The sequence below is a fragment of the Microcebus murinus genome, chromosome 9 (assembly GCF_040939455.1).
Source record: "Microcebus murinus isolate Inina chromosome 9, M.murinus_Inina_mat1.0, whole genome shotgun sequence".
In the NCBI taxonomy this organism is placed as follows: domain Eukaryota; kingdom Metazoa; phylum Chordata; class Mammalia; order Primates; family Cheirogaleidae; genus Microcebus; species Microcebus murinus.
The window spans coordinates 27085297-27106815 of record NC_134112.1 but is presented as its reverse complement, the minus strand read 5'-3'; the positions used below and the strand labels follow the sequence as shown (position 1 = coordinate 27106815).

Below are 21519 nucleotides of genomic sequence, written 5' to 3'. Positions count from 1 at the left end.
ATGCATATCTTTCTCCCAAAACTATCTTGATAAAATTTTATTTTCAGGTTGTTTCTATACGGGCAAAGTACAGCACGCTGTTTTTAAAATCTCAAAAGCTCCAGTATTTAAGTTAAAATATGACAGAACCCTCTCCTAGGGTTCTCACGGCCCTAAGTTGTACATTTTGTCTTAGGTCAGATGTAAAAGTGACAACACAGACCATAATTAACAACCAGATCTCAATCATTTTCTCCTTCAAAGAAGCAAGTTCTTTTAGCATAGATACATAGATAGGGGAGTATCTACACACAAACCCATAGCTCCTTGAGATTTCATATGGGTAGGTCTGGGACAGGAATGCTAAGTTCAAATCCAAGTTCAGTTCAAGAAACAAGGACAAGGGCAAATTCAGTTCCAGGAACTGAAAGTAAACCACTGGGGCTGGAGTACAGAGACTCTCAACATCACCTGGAGGCACTGGGTGAGAATGTAAGTGAAAATGACTTAAGCCAAGATGGCGTTTTAAGTTTATGCATTTAATGCCCCTTCCCTATCACCACCCCTACTCCAAACACAGCAAAAAAATACAAAAGTATAAACATGTAGGGCTCTTTTGTGCCTGTGTGATAAAAAACAAGATTAAATATCTCCAAAGAAAATGTGGTGTGTGTATGTGTATGTATACATACACCATGGAATGTTATTCAGTCTTAAAAAGGAAAGACCTGTCGTTTGCAACAACGTAGATCGACCTGGAGGGCATTATGCTAAGTGAAATAAGCAGGACACAGAAAGACAAATATCGAATGATCTTACTTATACGTGGAATCTAAAAAAGCCAAACTCATAGAAGTAGAGAGTAGAATGGTGGTTATGAGGGGGGTGGGGTGGAGGGGGAATGGAAAATGTTAGTCTAAAGGGTACAAACTTTCAGTTACTCAGGACCAATCAGTACTGGAGATCCAATGCACAGCATGGTGACTATAGTTAACAATACTGTATTGTATACTTGAAATTTGCCACAACAGTAGATGCTAAATGTTCTTACCACACACACACAGAAAGGTAACTACGTGAGGTGATAGATATACTAATTAACTTGATTGTGGTCATCATTTCACAATGTGTACATATCATGTTGTATACCATGAATATATACAATATTTATTTGTCATTCATACCTCAATAAAGCTGGGGGGAAAAGGAATATGGCAGGGGAAAAAAGATTAAAAATCTCCATGGATCAGAAACCAAATAGAAATGTAAAGTATACCATAGACAGAGGTGTCCATTAGTCTATTTCTGTGATCTCATGGGGCTAAAAATGTCCCCAGGAAAAGGCTAGGACCTGAGCCAGGCTCACTGTTGGAAATCAGAGAATGTAGAGGGGGAAGCTTCCAACCCACAATGAAAGGGGGCTTGAAAAATCTACTTGCCCAGGGAGGAAGAGAGGAAGCAGACACAGCCTCACAGCCAGGAGCTGGGCCGTGCTGCCTGCTGGGCTGGTGGTGGGATTTGGATATTCCGACATCATGGAACAGAAGCCCCTACCTGCAAATAGAAGACTTGGCTCTGGCTTCTCGGAGGTAGGAAGTAGGCAACAGCAAACCCCTACATGGGTCAGGGTGAGTGCAGAGAGTGCAGAGAAAGAGCATGTGGGAAACAAACTCAAGGTGAGGTTCTAAGCCATGATTCCAAAGCACATGAGAAAAGCTAGCACTAAGAAAGAAGGCCAATAAAGTCAATATCAGATGTACCCCCTCCAGATGAAAGGAAAAGAACAGAGCCACTTGAAAATGATTTTAAAGTGGAGTTTTGGAAACAAGTAGGTATTTGCACAGATTATCTTCAGTTATATTTTAGTATTCCTCAAATTAAATTTCTTACTATATAAATCTTGGGGTTTTAAGTGTTTAACTTGTACTTTCCAGTGATGTGACTGGAAACACAGTGTCATCTCTATATTTAGCAACCGAGAGACCACCAGATCTGGGACATGACAGCTTCCAAGGCTCCTGTACCTGTACAGCACCTTTAATGACTGAAACACAATCTTGGGCCTGTTTGCAAAGGCGAATGGACATGAGCTGCTAAGGTGGACTACATGGATGGACATGCTAAGCCTACCCTGGGAGAGAATACCTTTTTGAACAGAAGGATGGGAAAGCAGATGGCCTAAGAAAATGGTCCTTAAAAATTAAACATGGGCTTTACAACTCATTTCAGGCTAATGCTGCAATAAACTTATTCAATTCTCCAAAGAGGGACTATTAATAAGTGTTTACATTTATAAAGAAACACTATATATGTATTAAAGTGGGCGATCTTAAATATAAAAGATGACCATTTGATGACTGATCAAGCATTCCAGGTCAGAAAAAAGTTGAAGCATCAAGCACGTTCCTCTTACCCTGTAGGATGCAACCTCAAAAAAAGCTTTGTGAAAACCTGATCAATTTCAAATAACACATCTGAAAAAGTTCCTGCAGTATTTCACCTGAGAATTTCACTGAAATACTCCAATTCCTATGGTGTCATCATCATGTTCTATTATACTTAAGTGAGTCATGTTCTCTCCCTCCATCGAATAGCAATAGATGCTACAGGTGCAAAAGGGGACGGTGTGGGTGGGGAACATCGCACATTCTGCTCTAATCGCAACTAGAATTTTGGTTTAGGAAGAAAACTACCTCCAAGGAAAAGAGGAAAAGCATAGGTACCCTCCTGAAAATGGAACTCCAGGGAGTCATGAGTCACCTTTTTTTTTTTTAAATCACAGAAGGAAGTGATGGCAGTGCTCACAAAATTCTTCTTAACCCCTCCAGGGAGATCTTGGAGGGCTTCCCAAATGCCAGGCCTGTGGCAAAATCTAATTTGCCTAGCATGCAAGCTCCCCATCCCAGGCAACTTTCAAATGGAGAGACCCCGTGATGATGTGTCATAAATGTGTGGACGTGCCTGAGGTGGGAGGTTGCTTAAGTGTTGCTTCCAAATCTGGAACCAAGGAACTCTGGGTGGATTCCCGGGCCAGCACTCCTCATCGGGGAATGCCAACAGAGCCAGCAGGTCCTGAAATGGCTCCATGACCACTTCGGTTGTAAATTCAGCTTTTTGACAGCCCACTCTCTCTCTAACTGAAGGGGGAAGAATTATAAAGATGCATATGCATTTACTGCCATCAATCTAAAGCCAGTAAATTCTTCCAACGGAGATTTATTAGAAAGGAAACCAAGAAACAACATATAATTAACTGACGGTTGCTTAGGAGTTCATTTTTAAGTCCTTTGTGTCACTTCTTTCCTCCTCCTACTTAATTCTTTTGACCACTTTTCTGTTGATTAGGTTCCCTTAACCATTAGAGAAATAAAGTAGGTAATATTGGAAGTTACTATCATGGCCGGGCATGGTGGCTTACGTCTGTAATCCTAGCACACTGGAGGGCCGAGGTGACTGGCTCGTTTGACTCAGGAGTTTGAGACCAGCCTGAGCAAGAGAGAGACCCCATCTCTTCTAAAAAAATAGAAAGAAATTAGCTGGATAACTAAAAATATATATAAAAAATTAGCTGGGCATGGTGGCACATGCCTGTAGTCCCAGATACTCGTGAGGCTTGAGCCCAGGAGTTTGAGGTTGCTGTGAGCCAGGCTGACGCCATGGCACTCTAACTTGGGCAACATAATGAGACTCTGTCTCAAAAAAAAAAAATTAAAATTAAAAAATAAGAGCCGGGCGTGGTGGCTCATGCCTGTAATCCTAGCTCTCTGGGAGGCCGAGGCGGGCGGATTGCTCAAGGTCAGGAGTTCGAAACCAGCCTGAGCAAGAGCGAGACCCCGTCTCTACTATAAATAGAAAGAAATTAATTGGCCAACTAATATATATATATATATATATATATATATATATATATATATATATATATAAATTAGCCGGGCATGGTGGCGCATGCCTGTAGTCCCAGCTACTTGGGAGGCTGAGGCAGAAGGATTGCTTGAGCCAGGAGATTGAGGTTGCTGTGAGCTAGGCTGACGCCATGGCACTCACTCTAGCCTAGGCAACAAAGCGAGACTCTGTCTCAAAAAAAAAAAAAAAAAAAAAAACAAAAGAAACAAAGTTACTAACAGGGTAGTCTGTGGGTACAAGCTGTCATAAAAGGGTTGGTGAAGGGAAGGAAGTAGGGGTGGATATCATATTAAATTACTGGAAAAGCAATTGTTTGGGAGGTTTTTTTGTTTTGTTTTGGTTTGGTTTGGTTAGCAGGGTATAATGGAAAAGGTGGCTCTGAAACCAAACAGACTGATCTTTGATTTTTTTGCTCTCTTACTTACTAGCTGTGTGCCCTTGGGCAAGTGACCTGGTCTGTCTGAGTCAGCTTCCTCATGGAGAAAATGGAGATATTAATACCTACGCTGGAGAGCAGTTGCAAAGATTAAATAAAATAATACAAAGAGCCAAATGCAGTTCTTCCCACCTGGTAGGCACTCAAGCTGCATAACTGAAATGATCTAGAATTTACTCTCCTCATATAATTAAGATACATATGACTGAAAGCAAATGCTCTTAAACTGAGACGTAGGATTTCCCAAGTAAATGTGCACATTTTAACTGGCAAACTTGGTGATTTAAATTTGCATCTTAAAATGTGTGTGAGTTAAACTTTACCTGCCGACTTCCCTGCTTGGAGGAGCAGCTACTTGTGCTCCTTGAAGGTGAGACCAATTTTTGGGACACGCCAAGGTTCTTCTCATCACTCATCATGAACAGCTAGTCACTTGGCCTCGATGTGGTCAAGATGCCATCAGAAGACAGTGGAGCCCAGAGTACGGAAGTCCCACGCGGGCAGGTAGCTCAGCTCTTATCTAGTATGTTTAAAAAGCATCTTGGGTGACCCAAAGGAAATCCCTAAAACAAAAAAACAAAAAAAAAGAGGAATTAAGAGAGAAGGTCGGAGGCATCAGACATCATCTCTAATTAACTATGGATTGTCTGCAAGTGGCTTAAACTATGAGCTATGACGCTTAGCAGAGGCTAAGAAGGAAAAGACACTTTACACCTTTCCCTTATTGGAAATTTTGTACAGGTGGTTTTTCATGTAACTTTGCAATATCACAGGCTTAAGAGCATTCATATGGAAATTTGAGTCCAGACACATACAAAATCAGCACTATAAAAAATCCCAAACCACAATAAGATCCCACTTCATATCTACTATGATAACGATAATAATAATTTTAAAAGGAAAAGAGCTTGTGTTGGAAAGGGTGTGGAGAAAGAAGTTGGAGCCCTCAGACATTGCTGGTAGGAATGTAAAATAATGCTGCCATGGTAGAAACAGTTTGGCAATTTCTCAAAAAACTAGACATGCAACTACCATAGGACCCATCAATTTCACTCCTAGGTATAGAGCCAAAAGAATTGATAACAGGTGTTCAAACAAAAACTTGTAGACCAATATTCACAGCAGTGTTAGTCACAATAGCCAACGTTGGAAACAACCCAGATGTCTATCAACTGATGAATGGATAAACTAGATCTGCTGTATCCATGTAACGGAATGTTATTCACATATTAAAAGGAATGAAGTACTGATAAATGCTACAACGTGAATGAACCTTGAAAACATCCTGCTAAGTGAAAGAACCCAGGCACAAAAGACCACATATTATATGTTTAGAAACATATTATATGTTCATATGTTCATATAGAAACATATGTTCATACAGAACATATAGAAACATATTATATGTTTATAGAAACATATAATATGTTTCTATATGAAAAATCCAGGGTTGGCAGAAGGCCAATAACTAGTGGTTGCTGGGGGTGGAGGTAGGGACTGCAACGTTTCTTTTTGAGGTGATGAAAATGTTCTGGAATTAGATAGTGATGTTTGCATAACATTGTGTGTGTACTAAATGTCACTGAATTGCACACTTGAAAATGGTTAAAAAGGTGAATTTTATGTTATGTGTATTTTATTATAATTTTTTTAAAAATCCCTTTCTGCTTTTTGGGGAGTAGGGTAGAGAATATTTTTCTCCCAAAGGCTTCTGGAAACATCTTCCAAAAACCTGTAACATGATGTGACAAAAAAAACCATGAGAGGAGGAAGCAGGCTTTTCCATATCATCTAATTAGCATATTAATAATTAAAATTATGATTTATTGAGTACATACTACTTACTTCCAAGTACTATATTAAGAATTCCCACAAGCATTGTCTCATTTTATCAGCCTCCGATTAGTATCTCTATTTTATGGAGAAGAAAACTGAGCCTCTGAGAAGTCAGGGAACTTGGCCAGTCACACAGCTGGTAAGAGGCTGAATCAGGGTTATTTGCCAGCCCTTTAATCACAGCACTGGGAATTAGCACCCCCCTAGTGGCCAGGTCTGGTGATAACAGCTATTGCCCCATTTCTACAACCTTAAGAATCAGAAGGGAGAATATCAAGACAGCCTTGAAGAGGGAAGGCCCTGTTCCTTTCTGCAGCACACTCCAATCTCCAGGATGGTGGGGGAGGGGATCGACCAGGGCAGAAGCAGGGACACCCCCTACAAGCAGTCAGCTGGGCAGCCACCTGCCATCCCTGCTGCTCTTCGGGGGTCTTGTCCTGATGATGGGCTTCCTAGTTTTCACAAGAGGAGAAACGTGGGCCTGGGTTAATGGTAACTAACGTGTTTGGTTTGGGTTTCAGAAGGCCAGGACTTCAGCACGCTAAGTTCAAGTCAATTTTACAGCATTCCACAGCATGTTAACAACATATAAATAAAAATCACATCCAATCCATTTGGTTCTTAATGTTCACACAGTCTAATTTTAAAAAGAAGAGTGTTACATAATTGTCCAGGAGCCAGCTAGTTAGATAAGATATCAAACCTTTGGTTAATTATTAAATACTCAAATCTCCTATGCCTTCACTAACACTCAGTTCTTTAAAAATGAGTATGTTAAAGCCATAAACTAAAATCAAAACAATGAACAAGAATATCGCAATCTCAGAAAATGAAATTAAGGGACCAAGAGCCACAGAGCTCAATTCCCATGTTACTCCCAGATAACCCCCCAAATCTCTTTATTCATTTTGTATTGCCAACAATAAATCAGACTAAAAGCAAACCTCCACCTTACTCTTCATAAAGTTAGCTCTACTTACGGGGACATGACTAAGTGTACCTGAAGTTAAAAGCAAATGCAATCCAGCTAAAAACTGCCAAGAGAGCTGTAAAGATTTATTAATAGTTTGTTTTCCAACAGTGTTGGCTGTTGCTGTTGAAGAAAGGGAAGAAAAAAAGAAAAACAACCTGATGGGAGGCCCAAATGATGGGGAGTGGGGGGCAGCCGCTGCTGTGACAAGTGGTTCCACAGTGCATTGGGAATACCAGCAAAGGATTTCTGTTTGTGTATGCAAGGTTTTCTTTTTGTTGTGTCTGGTGTTTTGTGTTTTTTTTTTTAAGGCCGATGTTCCGACAAACAAGAGTCTGGGATGAGAGGTGTGTATGTGAAATATGAAGAAGGGAGAGAAACTTAGGCAATAAAATGAGAGTCACAGGAATTCTAAAACTGTGCCAAATCAGAAGCACCATAACCCTGTCCTAGAGGCAACTGATATGAAGGCCATCCTCACAGCTTCGCCCTGCCGAGTTTCACTTCGGAGGCAACAGCCTTGTTAGTAAGGCCAAATCTGATGCTTACTCAAGTTCGCACTTGGGGTTAAGACCTCGGCCAGCACTACCCTGTGGCAGCCCGTACCCCTGCCTCATTTCCCCTTGATGGGAAATAAAGGTGGGTGATCCAAAGCCCCTCCTATGCCCAGCCCCAGGGCAGAGTCTGGGAATATTGCCCAGGGAAATATATTTATTTCAACCCATAGAATCTTCCTGCCTAGCTTCTTCAGAAATTTAGTTAAAATTACCAAGGACAGCTTAAAGGGCAAAAGAAATCAAATTCCAAGAAAAGAATATATAGTCATGCACCATTAATGGCATTTGGGTCAATGACAGAGTGCATATATGATGTTGGCCCCATAAGGTTATAATACCTTATTTTTGTTGCATTTTTTTCTATGTTTAGATACACAAATACCATTGTGTTACAGCTGCCTACCGTACCCAGTACAGTAACATGCTGTACAGTGGTGCAGCCTGGGGGCAATAAGCCGTACAGTAGCCTGGGTGTGCAGTAGGCTGTGCCTTCCAGGTCTGTGTAAGTGCCCTCCATGACGTTCCAACACCAATGACACTGCCTAACAAGGCATTTCCCAAAACATATCCCCGTCATTAAGCGGTGATGACTGTACTTAAAAGGATGAAGGCAACAAGCAGCCCAAGACTGAGGCACCCCAGGTGCCAAGGAGGTCACTTGGACGGAGGCAGCTACTGCATCCACTCCGGGGGACTCCACAGGGATGGGCTGGTGTCACCAGAGAGAAGCCCTCGGCAAAGTCCCAAGACAGAAGGCCTCCATGGAGGGGTGTCTTCTACTCCAACTAGCGGGCCTCACTGTGCTGACCTAGGAAAATGGCGAAGATAAATTCCTTAAGAGGGATATGGGGCCAGGGGCCCGGCTCATGCCAAGGTGTAGAAACTGATGAGCTGGGTGCATATGAAAGACCCCTGGGTGCTTTCACCCCACCCAGAGACCCTGCCATGGAAAACCTCTCATTCAAGGGGTTCTTGGGGGGTTTGAACAATACATAATAGTTTCTCTGCTCATACCATGTGAATAATATAAGGACAATAATTTATTTCCGCCTTATTTTTTACTGAGGTGTACGTTAGATACACTAAAGTGCCCACGTCTGAAACGCACATACAGAAGTCTACACTCATAAATACTCGTACAATCATCACCTGGATCCAAAAAATAGAACATGTGCAGCCCGCTGAGGAGGCTCCTGGGTCCCCCAGAGCTGACCCTCCTGCAGAGCTCCGTCCCTGAGGAAATCTCTCCAGCAAGTTCTAGGGAGCTGGGACTGCCCCCGGCTCATGGGAACGGGTTTTATGGCTGCTTTTGAGCGTTCCACCTAAGACTGGTGTGTGGCAGAGTTCGGTTTGGGACCCGCTTTCATTTCAACAAATCCCCCGCTGGTGAGGCTGAGGAGGAGAGGACTTGGGGCTCTCCCCTTCCGCTAAATCAGGGAGGCCACCATGTCTGACAGGCGCACAACGCCAGGCGCACATATGTCGATTCAAACACGCCCCACTGTGCCTCTGAGACGGGGTGGGTCCTCTCCTGTGAGAGGCTGATGATGGGTCAGGCCCAGAAGAAAAGCCAGTGTTTCAGCTAGAAATCAAATGGGCCCAAGGCATGCAAGCATACGCCATCTTGGGGCTTCCATTCGGGAAAAAGAGAACTCTGATTTCTACCAAGAATGGGAAAAAATAAAAGACTAAGGCACTGCCAAGCATTTTGGCAGCAAGGCTGACTTTATGGACTTATTTTAGGAGGTTTCGCTTAGAAATGATGACACAATTTGGGAAAAGATGTAAGAGACATGGACACACCACAGTTGTGCATTAAAAGGGGTAGGTTGGAATTGGTGCTTTTGTATTACGAGCTCTGTGCACCTTGATGTATGTATTAACCTCTCTGATCTTCCGGTTTTTTAAAAAAATATATAAAATAGGGAATAATAATAGCAACCTCTCAGGGAATTGTGAGGATTAAATGAGAAAATGGGGATACAGTGTCTGGCTTCTGAGTGGAATAGACACTCCACGCATGTTAAGTCCCATTTCCTCCTCTCTCTCCTGGCTTCCTTAAATGGCATGTACAGCACAAGATAAGAACCTCTCCCACTCTTTCAATCCCAAACAAATAATGATTCTACAGAATCTTAAAACATTTGTGTCTTTCAACATACTAACATTTCCCAAAATCCATAACACACGTGTAAACAGATGATTTTTAAATCATTGAAGTGGTGCGCTTACTTTGGAAGAAAACATAAATACAGAAAGATAAAAGCCACTCACTTCATCACCCCTAGCTGTCCAAGAAACAACTTAATATTGACTAGTGGATTGGGAACAGAGGCATATTAATCCATTAGACCCGAGGGAGGGTCGGCACTCAGACACGTTGGCCGTGTTTTGCTTGAGAAACAGGTTTTGCTTCCATAGTAGAAACAACTTTCATAAAGGCCAGATGGCACATAGTTCCAAATAATTTGCAATTTCCAAGTGAAATATATAAATAAATTATGTCTTAAATGAATACTAAAGACATTTTAAGTGGGATATCTATTTCTGGTCTTCAGTAAAAGAAATCATTCAAATCCTGGATATGCATCTTTTTAGAAATGGCATCCTCTGAAACACCTTGATTTCAAAATTGGTACATGACCAAAAGCAGGGCTTTGGTTATTTGGCTCTGAGCACCACACCAGAGATTCGGGATGAGAAGTTTCTGGAAGCAAGTTCTCATCAGATCCTAATAGGTGATCCTGGACCTCTGTCTGAAGTGCTGGCCAATCTGTCTTAAGTATCTGGACAAGTGGCCTGATCCCAGGGCACCAACATCTGATGGTTTCTAGGGTATGAGTTCCGAGGTGCAGAGTCCACAGAAGTCATTCTCTAAAGGCAAGCAATTCCTCCACAAACCATTTATTATTATTATTATTATTTATTATTATATTCTCTCTCTTCTCTTTTTGGAAGACGGGGTTCAAGAAGCCTAAAAGTTCAAATGCTTACTCTGGCCCCTTCAAACAGAGTGTCCACTTCTACCCCTGGTCCTTCCACGGCCTTCACAGTCCATGTCTTCAGGGAACATTGCAGGTTGCTCAGAGCTCACTCCAGCAACAGAAACGCACGTGGATGCAGATGTGAAGCGTGGCGGCTTCCACGAGACTAAAAGCTGGACAGAGGCGCCAGCCTGTCGGTTTCTGCTTGAACCATTTATTTGCCACCATTGAGTGAACAGAACAAAGAGTGCAAAAATAGCAGTCACGCCGCAGAACCGTGGAGCCTACGGATGAACTCTAGCCCAACTTTTAACCCACAGCAAGAATTCCTTCTCTAACATGGCTCGATCGTCACAGCTTGGCCACTTCCCTTGATAGAAACAGGGGACTCCATTTGTTTTTTAAAAAATTCTCTTCTCGGCAGTCTGTTATATTTAGAGTTGAAATTTGTCTCACTATGATTTCATGCACTGGTCCTGGATGTGCCCTCAGGAACTACAGAAAACAAGATTAATCATTATTTTTTTCCCACATAACCTGCACTGAAACTGCCACCATCCTCACCTCCCATCCAACAAATATTTTCTACTCCAGACCAAACCACCACATTTTCAGCAGCCATTTCTTACGGGACGTGGATCCAGAGCCCTTAGGATCCCAGATGTCCGAATCTGATTACACTTCAATTTGTCTATGCTTCCCTGACAGTGATGTCTAGATTAAAGACAATCTCCAGCTGTGGTCCGGTCAGAGCAGATGAGAAGACAACAATCACCCTCCTCGCCTCAAACACATCGCAACTGTTAACATTGCCAAGTTCGCCTTAGCTCTGGGAGTAGCCACGCCCCTCTCTGCCCTCAGTGTCCTTACCTAGAACTGTCAGGTCACAGGAGCTGCTGAGAACCCAGGCTTCCCTCTTTCTGGACAGGATCCCTTTACTTCTTCCTTTAACTGGAATTCGGGAGTTGACTGTTCTATTATTATCATTATTAAATGAGCTCATCTTAATTTTGACCCATGTCAAGTTATTTCTGGAGACCAGTGGTCACTGGCTGACTTTCCCTTTGTCACAGCATCCACAGATTGCAGAGGCTTGTGAATTCTGTTCTCACCCGAGTAAATAAATCACACTTGGAGCTTTACTAAGCAGAACAGCACCAAGGGCACTGAAATCTTCTCTGTCGCCTGACATTAATTTGTCATTAATTAGCATTTCTGGGCACAGATTTGCCAGCCCACTGTAAATCCTCATAACCGTGTGGTCAGGTCCAATTTCTCAAAGCACCCAGATCTACCTCCTTCAAGGTCTCCTTTGTTTCTGATTTTTGCTAATAAAAATGGTGGTGCAGTGATTACTCTTGAATCTGTTCCTTCTGAGGCTGTGCTGGTGATCTTCTCAAATAAGCGGAATGGCTACATCTTGAGGTAGGGCTAGTTTCAGTTTTACTAGGTATTACAATTTGCTCTTTAAAGTGGCCACACTCCTCATTTACCAAATACCAAGGGTTTCTTTTAAAGAACTCTTGAGTGTCACTCCTGAATGGCTGGCTGCTTCTTAGCTCTTAGACACTGAGAACTTGTACATGAGAGCATATCCCTGAGTTTGGGGTACTAGGAGGGACAGAGGGTCAAAATCATGGCTTGCTGCTGATAGTCCCCAGTAGTGGAAGATGAGCACTTCTGCATGCTCCATTTACCTATATTGTCACTATGCCCCAATGCCCTCAACCACCAGCAATTTCCTTGTGTAGTACATGTATTATTGGAAACCACTTCACATACTTTGTGCATAAAACAACGTTTAAATAAATTTCTTTCTTTTTTTTTTTTATTTTTAAGTTAGAACGTAAGACAAGGTGCTGCTGGGCTGTTCACAAGACATTCTGGTGCTGGTGGTTTTCTACTTGGCTTTCATTTTATCTTCCGGGTGACCCCTCTGGCTCCTGGCCCCAGCTGGCCAGTTCTGTTGAATAACTGCCACACGCAGCCTTAGAACAAGAGGAGCAAGGGAAGGATGGACTCACAAATGATAACTCCTAGCTCACAGAATCAGAAAGCGACATGGCAAAGTTGCTCGTTAGTGAAGGGAAAAGACTGAGACCTGAATGGCCGCAGTTGCTTACGACTGGCCTTTCTGAAATTCATAGGTGGACAGTTCAAAGCTGGGAGGATCCCTGCGAGAGGACACTTGCAGGCAGGTTTGGGAAAGCAGGGAAAGATGATTTCCAATTAGGAAAATTTAATCCTATCCTTCACCAGAAGAAAAGCTACTGGCTCAGATCCTGACTTCCTACCTTGTTCACAAGGATAGCACAGGATAGATACCTTGACAGATACCTCAGTTAGGCCTTTCAGAAGTCTGACACCCTCTTTTAAAAATGGGAAAGGAGCTTGCTACGCATGAGTTCCCGTGTCTGGTGCATGGGATCCACTCTTCGCACTTGCCTCCTACCCCTAACCACAGGCTTCCCTCGGCATCGTGGACTTTGTTGCTGGACTGACTTCATCAGGCTGTGGCCTCCCCATGGGCTGCCACACAGACTTCCTGCCAGGTCCCCAGTGTTGTGGCTCTCACCTACTGTTCCACCCCAGCCCCTCCTGACACAAGTTCCTGGGCTGGCGAGTGCTCCTCCCCCAATCCTCAGGTATAAGCTAGTCGAAACAAGATATACTGCGTCTGTGGTATTTCTATGAGCCAGTAACCTAGCCACAAAAGGAAACTAGGGTAATTAAGCATGTCTTGTCTTAAGTGAAATGAAACTGGCTCCTTTCTTAAATGTGAGCTGTTACCTGTTTAGTAACATTACATTCAAAGAATTTTGCAGTGGGTCGACAGAACTCATCAGTATGTATGGACTCATGATTTTCACCTGGCAAACACAATGTCTATCAGAATGTCCTAAGGAGCTTATTTCACTTAAGTCATGACCTCTAGGGGAGGGGCCTGGGCAGCAGTATTTTGTAAAAGCTCCTCAGTTGGTTACAGTGTGCAGCCAGGGTTGAGAATAATTGGTCTAGAGTTTTCAGAAATTTCCTTTTACTTTCTAATACTATCTTCACAGCATCTACCCACTTTTAGGCTTAGATATCTATCTCAATCTCCCTCCTCTGGCACAGTTCACGATCAGAGGTCCCATGAAGACCGAAGCAATTCAGTCCCCTGGTGTGTTTTTGAGCTGGTGCCAGAACCCATTGAACAGGGGCTGGGTGCACCTTTCCTATCCCCTCACTGTCCTGGGTTTCAACTCCCTCTTCTTGGTGGTTATTCTCTTCTTTCCAGTCAGCACTCTCTTTTATTAATAGAAAAGAGACAGAACATAAATGGGATCAGAAAGTCCTTTTGACTCCTGATGTTTTATGAAGAGAAAGTTCCTATACCTAGATGCTGTTCTATTTGTGCATCTGGCTGTGAATATATGTCCATTTTCTAGCTTTTAACCACTGTTTGCAAACCTTGGCTTAGTCCTGATGTCAGTTCTATAAACATTATTCTAGCATGTTTGTGCAACACTCTTGTGTTTCTCCTGGATTATGAGCCTGACGGGGCACTGTTCTATATCCTCTTAACGTTATATGTGTATGTGTATGTATATGTATGTTATTTATATATATATATATACACACACACACACACACATACATTTTAAATTGTGGCCAGAATAGTTATCATAAAATTAACAACTTTTAAGCATACAATACAATATTGTTAACTATGGGCACAGTGTTGTACAGCAGATCTCTAGAACTCATTCATTTTGTAAAACTGAAACTCTGTGCCCATTAGTCAATATCTCCCATTTCCCCCTCCCTCTAGCCCCTGGCATCCACCATTCTACTCTCTGCCTCTATGAGTTGACTACTTTTGATATCTCATATAAGTGGAACCATGTATATTTGTCTTTCTGTAACTGGTTTCTTTCAGTTAGCATAATGTCTTCTAGGCTCATTCATGTTATTGTCTACTGCAGGATTTCCTTCTTTTTCTAAGGATGAGTAATATTCCATTGTACACACAGTCATCCCTCAGTATCCATGGATGATTGGTTCAGGATCCCAGAGGATACCAAACTCCATGTATATTCAGGTCCCTGATATAAAATGGTAAAATATTTGCATATAACCTATGCACATCCTCCTGTATACTTTAAATCATCTCTAGATTACTAATACCTAACACATTGTAAATGCTATGTACATAGTTGCTACACTGTATTTTTATCTATTTTTATTGTTATATTGGGTTTTTTTTTTTTTTTTTTTTTTTTTTGAGACAGAGTCTCACTTTGTTGCCCAGGCTAGAGTGAGTGCCGTGGCGTCAGCCTAGCTCACAGCAACCTCAAACTCCTGAGCTCAAGCAATCCTGCTGCCTCAGCCTCCCAAGTAGCTGGGACTACAGGCATGCACCACCATGCCCGGCTAGTTTTTTCTATATATATTAGTTGGCCAATTAATTTCTTTGTATTTATAGTAGAGACGAGGGTCTCGCTCTTGCTCCAGTTGGTTTTGAACTCCTGACCTCGAGCAATCCACCCGCCTCAGCCTCCCAGAGTGCTAGGATTACAGGCGTGAGCCACTGCACCTGGCTATATTGTTATTTTTATTGGGTTTTTTTTCCCTTAAATATTTTTGATCTGCTGTTGGTTGACTCCACAGATGCAGAATATGCAGATATGGAGGGCTGACTGCATATACAACATTTTCTTTATTTTTTTTTAACTAAAAGAGTTGGCAATTTTATTTTCACATTTCCTAATACAAATGAAAACTGCATCTTTTTTCTGTCCTACTGCCCCCCTCTAAAACCATTTCCTCTTTGACAGGAAGGGGGACCAAGGCTTCCTTGTCATGCTGGTAAGAAAACGCCCCGAGTCACAGCACCATGATCTCCTGGTGAAGTAGAACAAAGAATATAAAACTGACATGAAGAGGCCTCTCTCTATCCTATCAGTCTGGTCGAGTCATTCTGGGCTGACGAGTGGGAGGGCTCGTCACTGGGGGCCCAGGCATCATTGGCATGTGCCTCCCATGGTGACCTCATTCCAGGAGCAGGTCCCACTGGCATCATCCCAGAAGGACAAAGGCCCATCACTGGCATCGTGGGTGGGCCCCTATATGGGGTGCTGGCATCAGACCAGGGCGAGGAAGACCCAGGAGCCTAGGGGGAGGCGGGATCATCGCTCCTGCAGGAGGAGGAGGAGCAGACAGCAGACTTTCACTTCCTCTTTGTGTTTCCTCCCACTGCAGCGTGTCTTTTGCACAAATCAAAAGTCACAGGAAGTCACAGTAGTCACAGTAAAACTTGGGCATGTTGCTCTGCCAGCCACTGGCCACTCTGTCCCTACCACATTTTATTTATGCACTCATCCAGCGACAGACACTTAGGTGGTTTCCACATCTTGGCTGCTGTAAACGGCGCTTCACTGAACGCGAAGTGCTTGTATCTCTTAACTTTAATCTGTTGCTTACTGGCTCAGTGGCGCAGGCACTCGCTGAAGTTCTGTCCTTCATCCACTTCTGTCCACTCACTTTAGCTCTTGGTCATCTTACCTGCGCCCGTGACTTGGGCAAGGCAGCTGTCTGCCATTCTGGTCCTTCCCCTCCCGTCTGTCCCCAGGCTGGTGGACGGGCCCTGGATTCATCACCGGAACACGAGCCTAGTGCAGCATCATTCCCTGATGCCTGCTGCTGACTTCCCTAACCCCGAGAAAGACACCCACCCTCTCTTAATCCAAGCCAACTCCTTCTCCCACATCCCCCAATACTGGTAGATTCCAGTTCTCTCTGACACTCACCTCATCCCCCCCAATTTGTTTTATATTCTTCTATTCCTAAAGCCACCAATCCATTTTAGATAGCTATTAGGCCTTGTGTTGGACTCTACTTTTTCTTTCTCATCACTTCAGTTCACCTTATATTGCCCAGTCCAATTCATCTCCAGCCTCTCTCCTCTGCTCCAAATCCCTAATGCTTATAGGATTAAATAAAAAATTGCAAGGCCTGGCATGTGAAACTCTTCACTAAACAGCTACATTTATCTGGCTTTGGACTCTGGCTTTACCTATCACTTACTGTATATGTTACTAAACTTCAGAGTTGTTTCCTCATGTGAAAACAGGCATGAACAACAGTACTCACTTCTCAGGGCTTTGTGAGGACTGACTTTTGAAATGACGCATGTAAAGCACTCAGCATAGTCGTTGGCAGACATCACTCGGATATATTATATTTTGACTGTTAATTCTCCAACTTCATCTCTAGTAATTCACATGTGCACACCATATATTCTGCACTCTCCCTTTGTCCTAGCTAGTTCTTCTTGGCAGAACACCCTGCTAACCCACTTCATCTCTTCCATGTGTGGAAATTGCCTCCATCCTCCAAAGATGATTTTAAGCATCGTCTTCTCCATGAAACCTTTCCCAAGCCTCCCCCTGCTCCAAATGAGTTTGTTTCCTTTTGCACCCCAGCTTCACTTGTGTGCTGCCTGAAAGCATTAGCCATGTCTCCTGCATCTTGACTCACTCTTCGTATCCCAGCTGCTAGGTGTTGGGTCCACATCTCACTCAGTGGACTGCATGTCACTCATTCTTACATTCTCTGGAAAAGTAATGTACAAAGACTGACAGCAGTCATTGTTGAGCCAGGAAAGTTCTCTGTGTGAGCACATTTATGTATTTCCCTTGGATCCTTCTTCCTTCCTGATCACTGGAATCATTTGGGATTATATATAATTTCAGATTATTTTAGCTATCCCTTCGAGATCTCCTTATAATTTGAAGTCTTTGGCCACCAGAAACATCATTTCTTTCTTTTCTCTGACCTGTTTGAAATGTTTCTAGAGTACCTGGCTATGCCCAAAGCATCCATCTTTGGGGATTTCCCCTCCTGTTTCCTGTCACTTTCCATCACTGGCCAGTGCTTCTGTGTCAGTTCAAAAAGAAACCCAGAGACATCATTCCTGCAGCATTTTCTCAATCTTCTTGAAAATTAAATGATCAACAAATCAAGTCAAGAGTTTATCATAAGTCAGCAGAATAAAACTTCCAGTGGGTAATTATCTGACTGAATCTCCTTTTGATCAGCACATTTGGTATCCATTCTAAAGTTACAGTTTCTGGGAAGAAAGCATCATCCACAGTCTCTGTCTGGCAACCCAAAATATCGATACTCCTACAACATTTGTTCCCCACTGTCCACCTCACCCTCTTACCCAGGCATTCATCCTTAGAGTCTAAACTTCCACAGGACTGCTTCTTTAAAGCAAACCAACCCCCTTCTAGAATCATATTCTAATCACGAGAGCCACTCTAACCTTCTTGGTGAGACAGATCTGATGATCCTTTCTCTAAGTTTTCATGTTTTAAGTTTACTTTATTTAGTCCCATTGGCTGCACAATGGCAAATGGCTGCAGGTATCATCACCAACCTGCTTCTCGGGTATTTTATTTTTAACAAATTACTGAAGTTCTCCTCCTCTGCTACTTTTCTTATCTTTGCTATGCCTATTTTTCTCCATCCAATCAAGTTTTAATGGTTTTTCCTTCCCATCAAATTTCAGTTCAACTCTCTTGATCAGGTTAGTAAATCTATTCCAAACATACTTGTCCTCAAAAGATGGGAAACCAGGCCGGGCGCTGTGGCTCACGCCTGTAATCCTAGCTCTTGGGAGGCCGAGGCGGGCGGATTGCTCAAGGTCAGGAGTTCAAAACCAGCCTGAGCAAGAGCGAGACCCCGTCTCTACTATAAATAGAAAGAAATTAATTGGCCAACTGATATATATATAAAAAAAAAAATTAGCCGGGCATGGTGGTGCATGCCTGTAGTCCCAGCTACCCGGGAGGCTGAGGCAGAAGGATCACTGGAGCCCAGGAGTTTGAGGTTGCTGTGAGCTAGGCTGACGCCACGGCACTCACTCTAGCCTGGGCAACAAAGCGAGACTCTGTCTCAAAAAAAAAAAAAAAAAAAAAAAAGATGGGAAACCAGACCCTGCTTGTCAATGCTACCTTTGCTACACATAGTTATTTGCACACTTTCCATATCCTCATAGTCTACCTTTCCCCTAAGGGTAGAAACACATCTCCTGGAGTCTTTCAGTTTCCTACCATGACTTCACAGCACTTGTGATGCATCTGAGGTTTCTTTTGACATTTAGTGTATTTTTATCCAAACCAGTAAATGGTACTGTGCATGCCTTGGCTTGTTGTCCACTGATATCCATTCTCTCCTTCTTTAATAATAGAACTCTCAAGTTTTAATTGGGCTCGTGGTCATCTAATAAGAGGCTACATTCCAGCCTTCTTTGCTAGCCTGGTAAGGGCCTTGTGACTAAGTTTCACCAATGGGATGTGCACAAAAGTTGTACTTCTTCTAGGTCATAATCCTAAAAACAGATGTGCATGTGTTCCCTGTCCTTTCTCCACTCCTAAAGGCTGGGAGATAGTGATAACTGACCAAGAAATGAAAGCCACTAGTTGAGGATGGAAGTGTCACCATGCCAGTCCAGAAATAACCATATCTAGGATAGGTACATGAGAAAGAAATAAATTTCAATATTGCTAAAGCCACTTAATTTGGGGTTCTCTCAGAAACAGAGGTTTAGTGCAAATAATGTAGGCCCTAAGAAACTGGAATACCTTAAAATTAGGAATCTTGAGTCACCTCTGTGCCCCTCAACAGAAAGTTGCCAACCACCTCTGCCCTGGCCAGCTTCCTGTGCCAGAAACAGGAACCCCTGACAATAAGAATCCTTTTCGTTGGTTGACAAAACAAGGAACACTACTATTTTCAAGTTCTAGATGCGTATTATCCTTGCTGAAATGATCCCATAATCTCCAAATAGGACTGACAGTAGAGATCCAATCCTTAAATCGTTTTCATCTTCTCCAGCAGGACAGCCTCCTTCATGTTGCATTTCTCATCCACCTGGTTTTAAAAGCTACAGATCAAAGTGAATGAATGTTCTGATTGGAGAGGGATGAGTCCACAGGTCACATGACAATCCCTCCACTCCTCAAGGGGAAAATCAGAAACAGGTTGAGTTTTCCTCCTCCTCCTGCAGATTAGCTACTCCCACTTGTCCTTCCATGTTTTAAAAGGAAGAAACACTTATGGATAAATGTGGGCTAATAAAGGAAGCTATAGTGAAAACATAGGAGGCTAAAGGAAAATAGCCACACCATAAAGACTCAACTCAGTACATAGCCTATAAAGTACCTACTACGTGTCCACTGCCATGCTAACCCCTCAGTGATGGAAACTAAGTGAGGAAGCTTAAGCCAAGGAAGAAACCAAGCTGATCAAGGAGATAAGGTGTGCACAAATGAACACAACCTGGAGTGGGCTGTCTACTAGGTGTTGTGGGCAGTCACAAGGGAAGAGCTCATGGGGCGGGAGTTGGGAGCCAACACTTGGAAGAGGTGGCCTGTGGGGCACCTTGGAGATGTGCCTAGGACTTGACTAGGCACAGGGGACCAGGGAAGGCACAGCGTGACCCTGGCAGGGAGGGGCACCTTCTGCAACACTTCTCAACTCCAGCTGCAGGACAGGACCATCCCAAGGAGCTTCTGCAAAATTGCCAAGCCTGGCCCCACTTGATACCAATTTGTCCAGACAGACACCCTGGGGAGGCCGGAGCAAGAGCAGCCTGAGAAGCTTCCCAGGTGACTCTGATGCACAGCCAGGAATGAGCCGCTGCCCCCAAAAAACCTTGCCTCCAGCAAAGATAGAAAGATTTACTCCACAGAACCGCCTTCTTTTATTTTGGTATTTAATTCCATTTGAGTGTCTAATGCCAGACCTATGTCTGCTGTATCTAATTTATACCAAATTAAAATGCAAAGCAGGATGTGATTTAGCAGTTTAAAGGGTAAGAAAAGATAGCACCACCCAAGAACTTAAAATAACATCTGGTGGTTTGAATTTTATGCGTGGGTGTTGTTACCCTCCTCTAACTGACAACCGCTCACGGAAGTAGGGTAGAGTTCGAACAATTGGCAACCACAGACAGCATTTCATTACTTATCTAAAAAGACTATCAATTGAGTCATTATGAAATGTGAGTGTGAATTTTCAAAATGTCTCTATCTCTTATAAAAATCCACTTATCATCTTTTCAGAAATGTAAACATTCAGCTAACAATGAATAATGCGCCATAAGTGCTACCCAAACACTCTCAAATAACAAGAAACCAAATACCCTGGCCGTTAATGTATCAGATGTACACACTTCCAGCTGGTTTGTCCACCTAACTAAAAATAACCCTAGGACTGAGAATCTAAGCTTAAACCAAATTCTATAAAACTAAATTCCCGGGATTATTTGGGGGCATCCTTCCAAAACCACAGGGGCAATAATGAACAATGCCTGTAAGAGAATTACTAATTAAAATCACAGGGGCAATAATGAACAATGCCTATAAGAGAATCACTAATTTACTGAATGTAGATGGAGAGAAAAAGGAATAGGAGTCTTAGTCAATCCTAGGGGAAAGATTGCCGCAAGATACTGAATATGGGACACTTTTAAACAAGTACAAACTGAAAGAGAGAGAGAGAGAAAAGTAAAAGACAGAGAAAACAGATTTTTAAAAGGTGGGGTGATCATTGGTAGGCTAGACCCAAAAGAGCAAGAAAATCTTAAAAGTACCTCTGTTTCTTTTTTCTCTTTTTTTTTTTTTTTTTTTTGAGTCAGAGTCTCACTCTGTTGGCCGGGCTAGAGTGCCTTGGCATCAGCCTAGCTAACAGCAACCTCAAACTCCTGGGCTCAAGCAATCCTCTTGCCTCAGCCTCCTGAGTAGCTGGGACTACAGGTATGCACCACCATGTCTGGCTAATTTTTTTTATAGATATATTTTC

The 21519-nt window shown here is 42.8% G+C and overlaps 1 protein-coding gene across 4 annotated transcripts in view; it reads right to left on the bottom strand.

The window, feature by feature from the left end:
* OSBPL3 (oxysterol binding protein like 3) overlaps positions 1–21519 on the bottom strand; it is a 176128-nt gene that overhangs the window by 87769 nt on the left and 66840 nt on the right. For all 4 annotated transcript variants that reach the window (XM_076006360.1, XM_076006362.1, XM_076006361.1 and 1 more), the window contains exon 2: positions 4642–4881. In XM_076006360.1, coding sequence (XP_075862475.1) covers positions 4642–4737 — 96 coding nt within the window. In that variant the 5' untranslated portion in view covers positions 4738–4881. The remainder of the gene's footprint in view (positions 1–4641; positions 4882–21519) is intronic.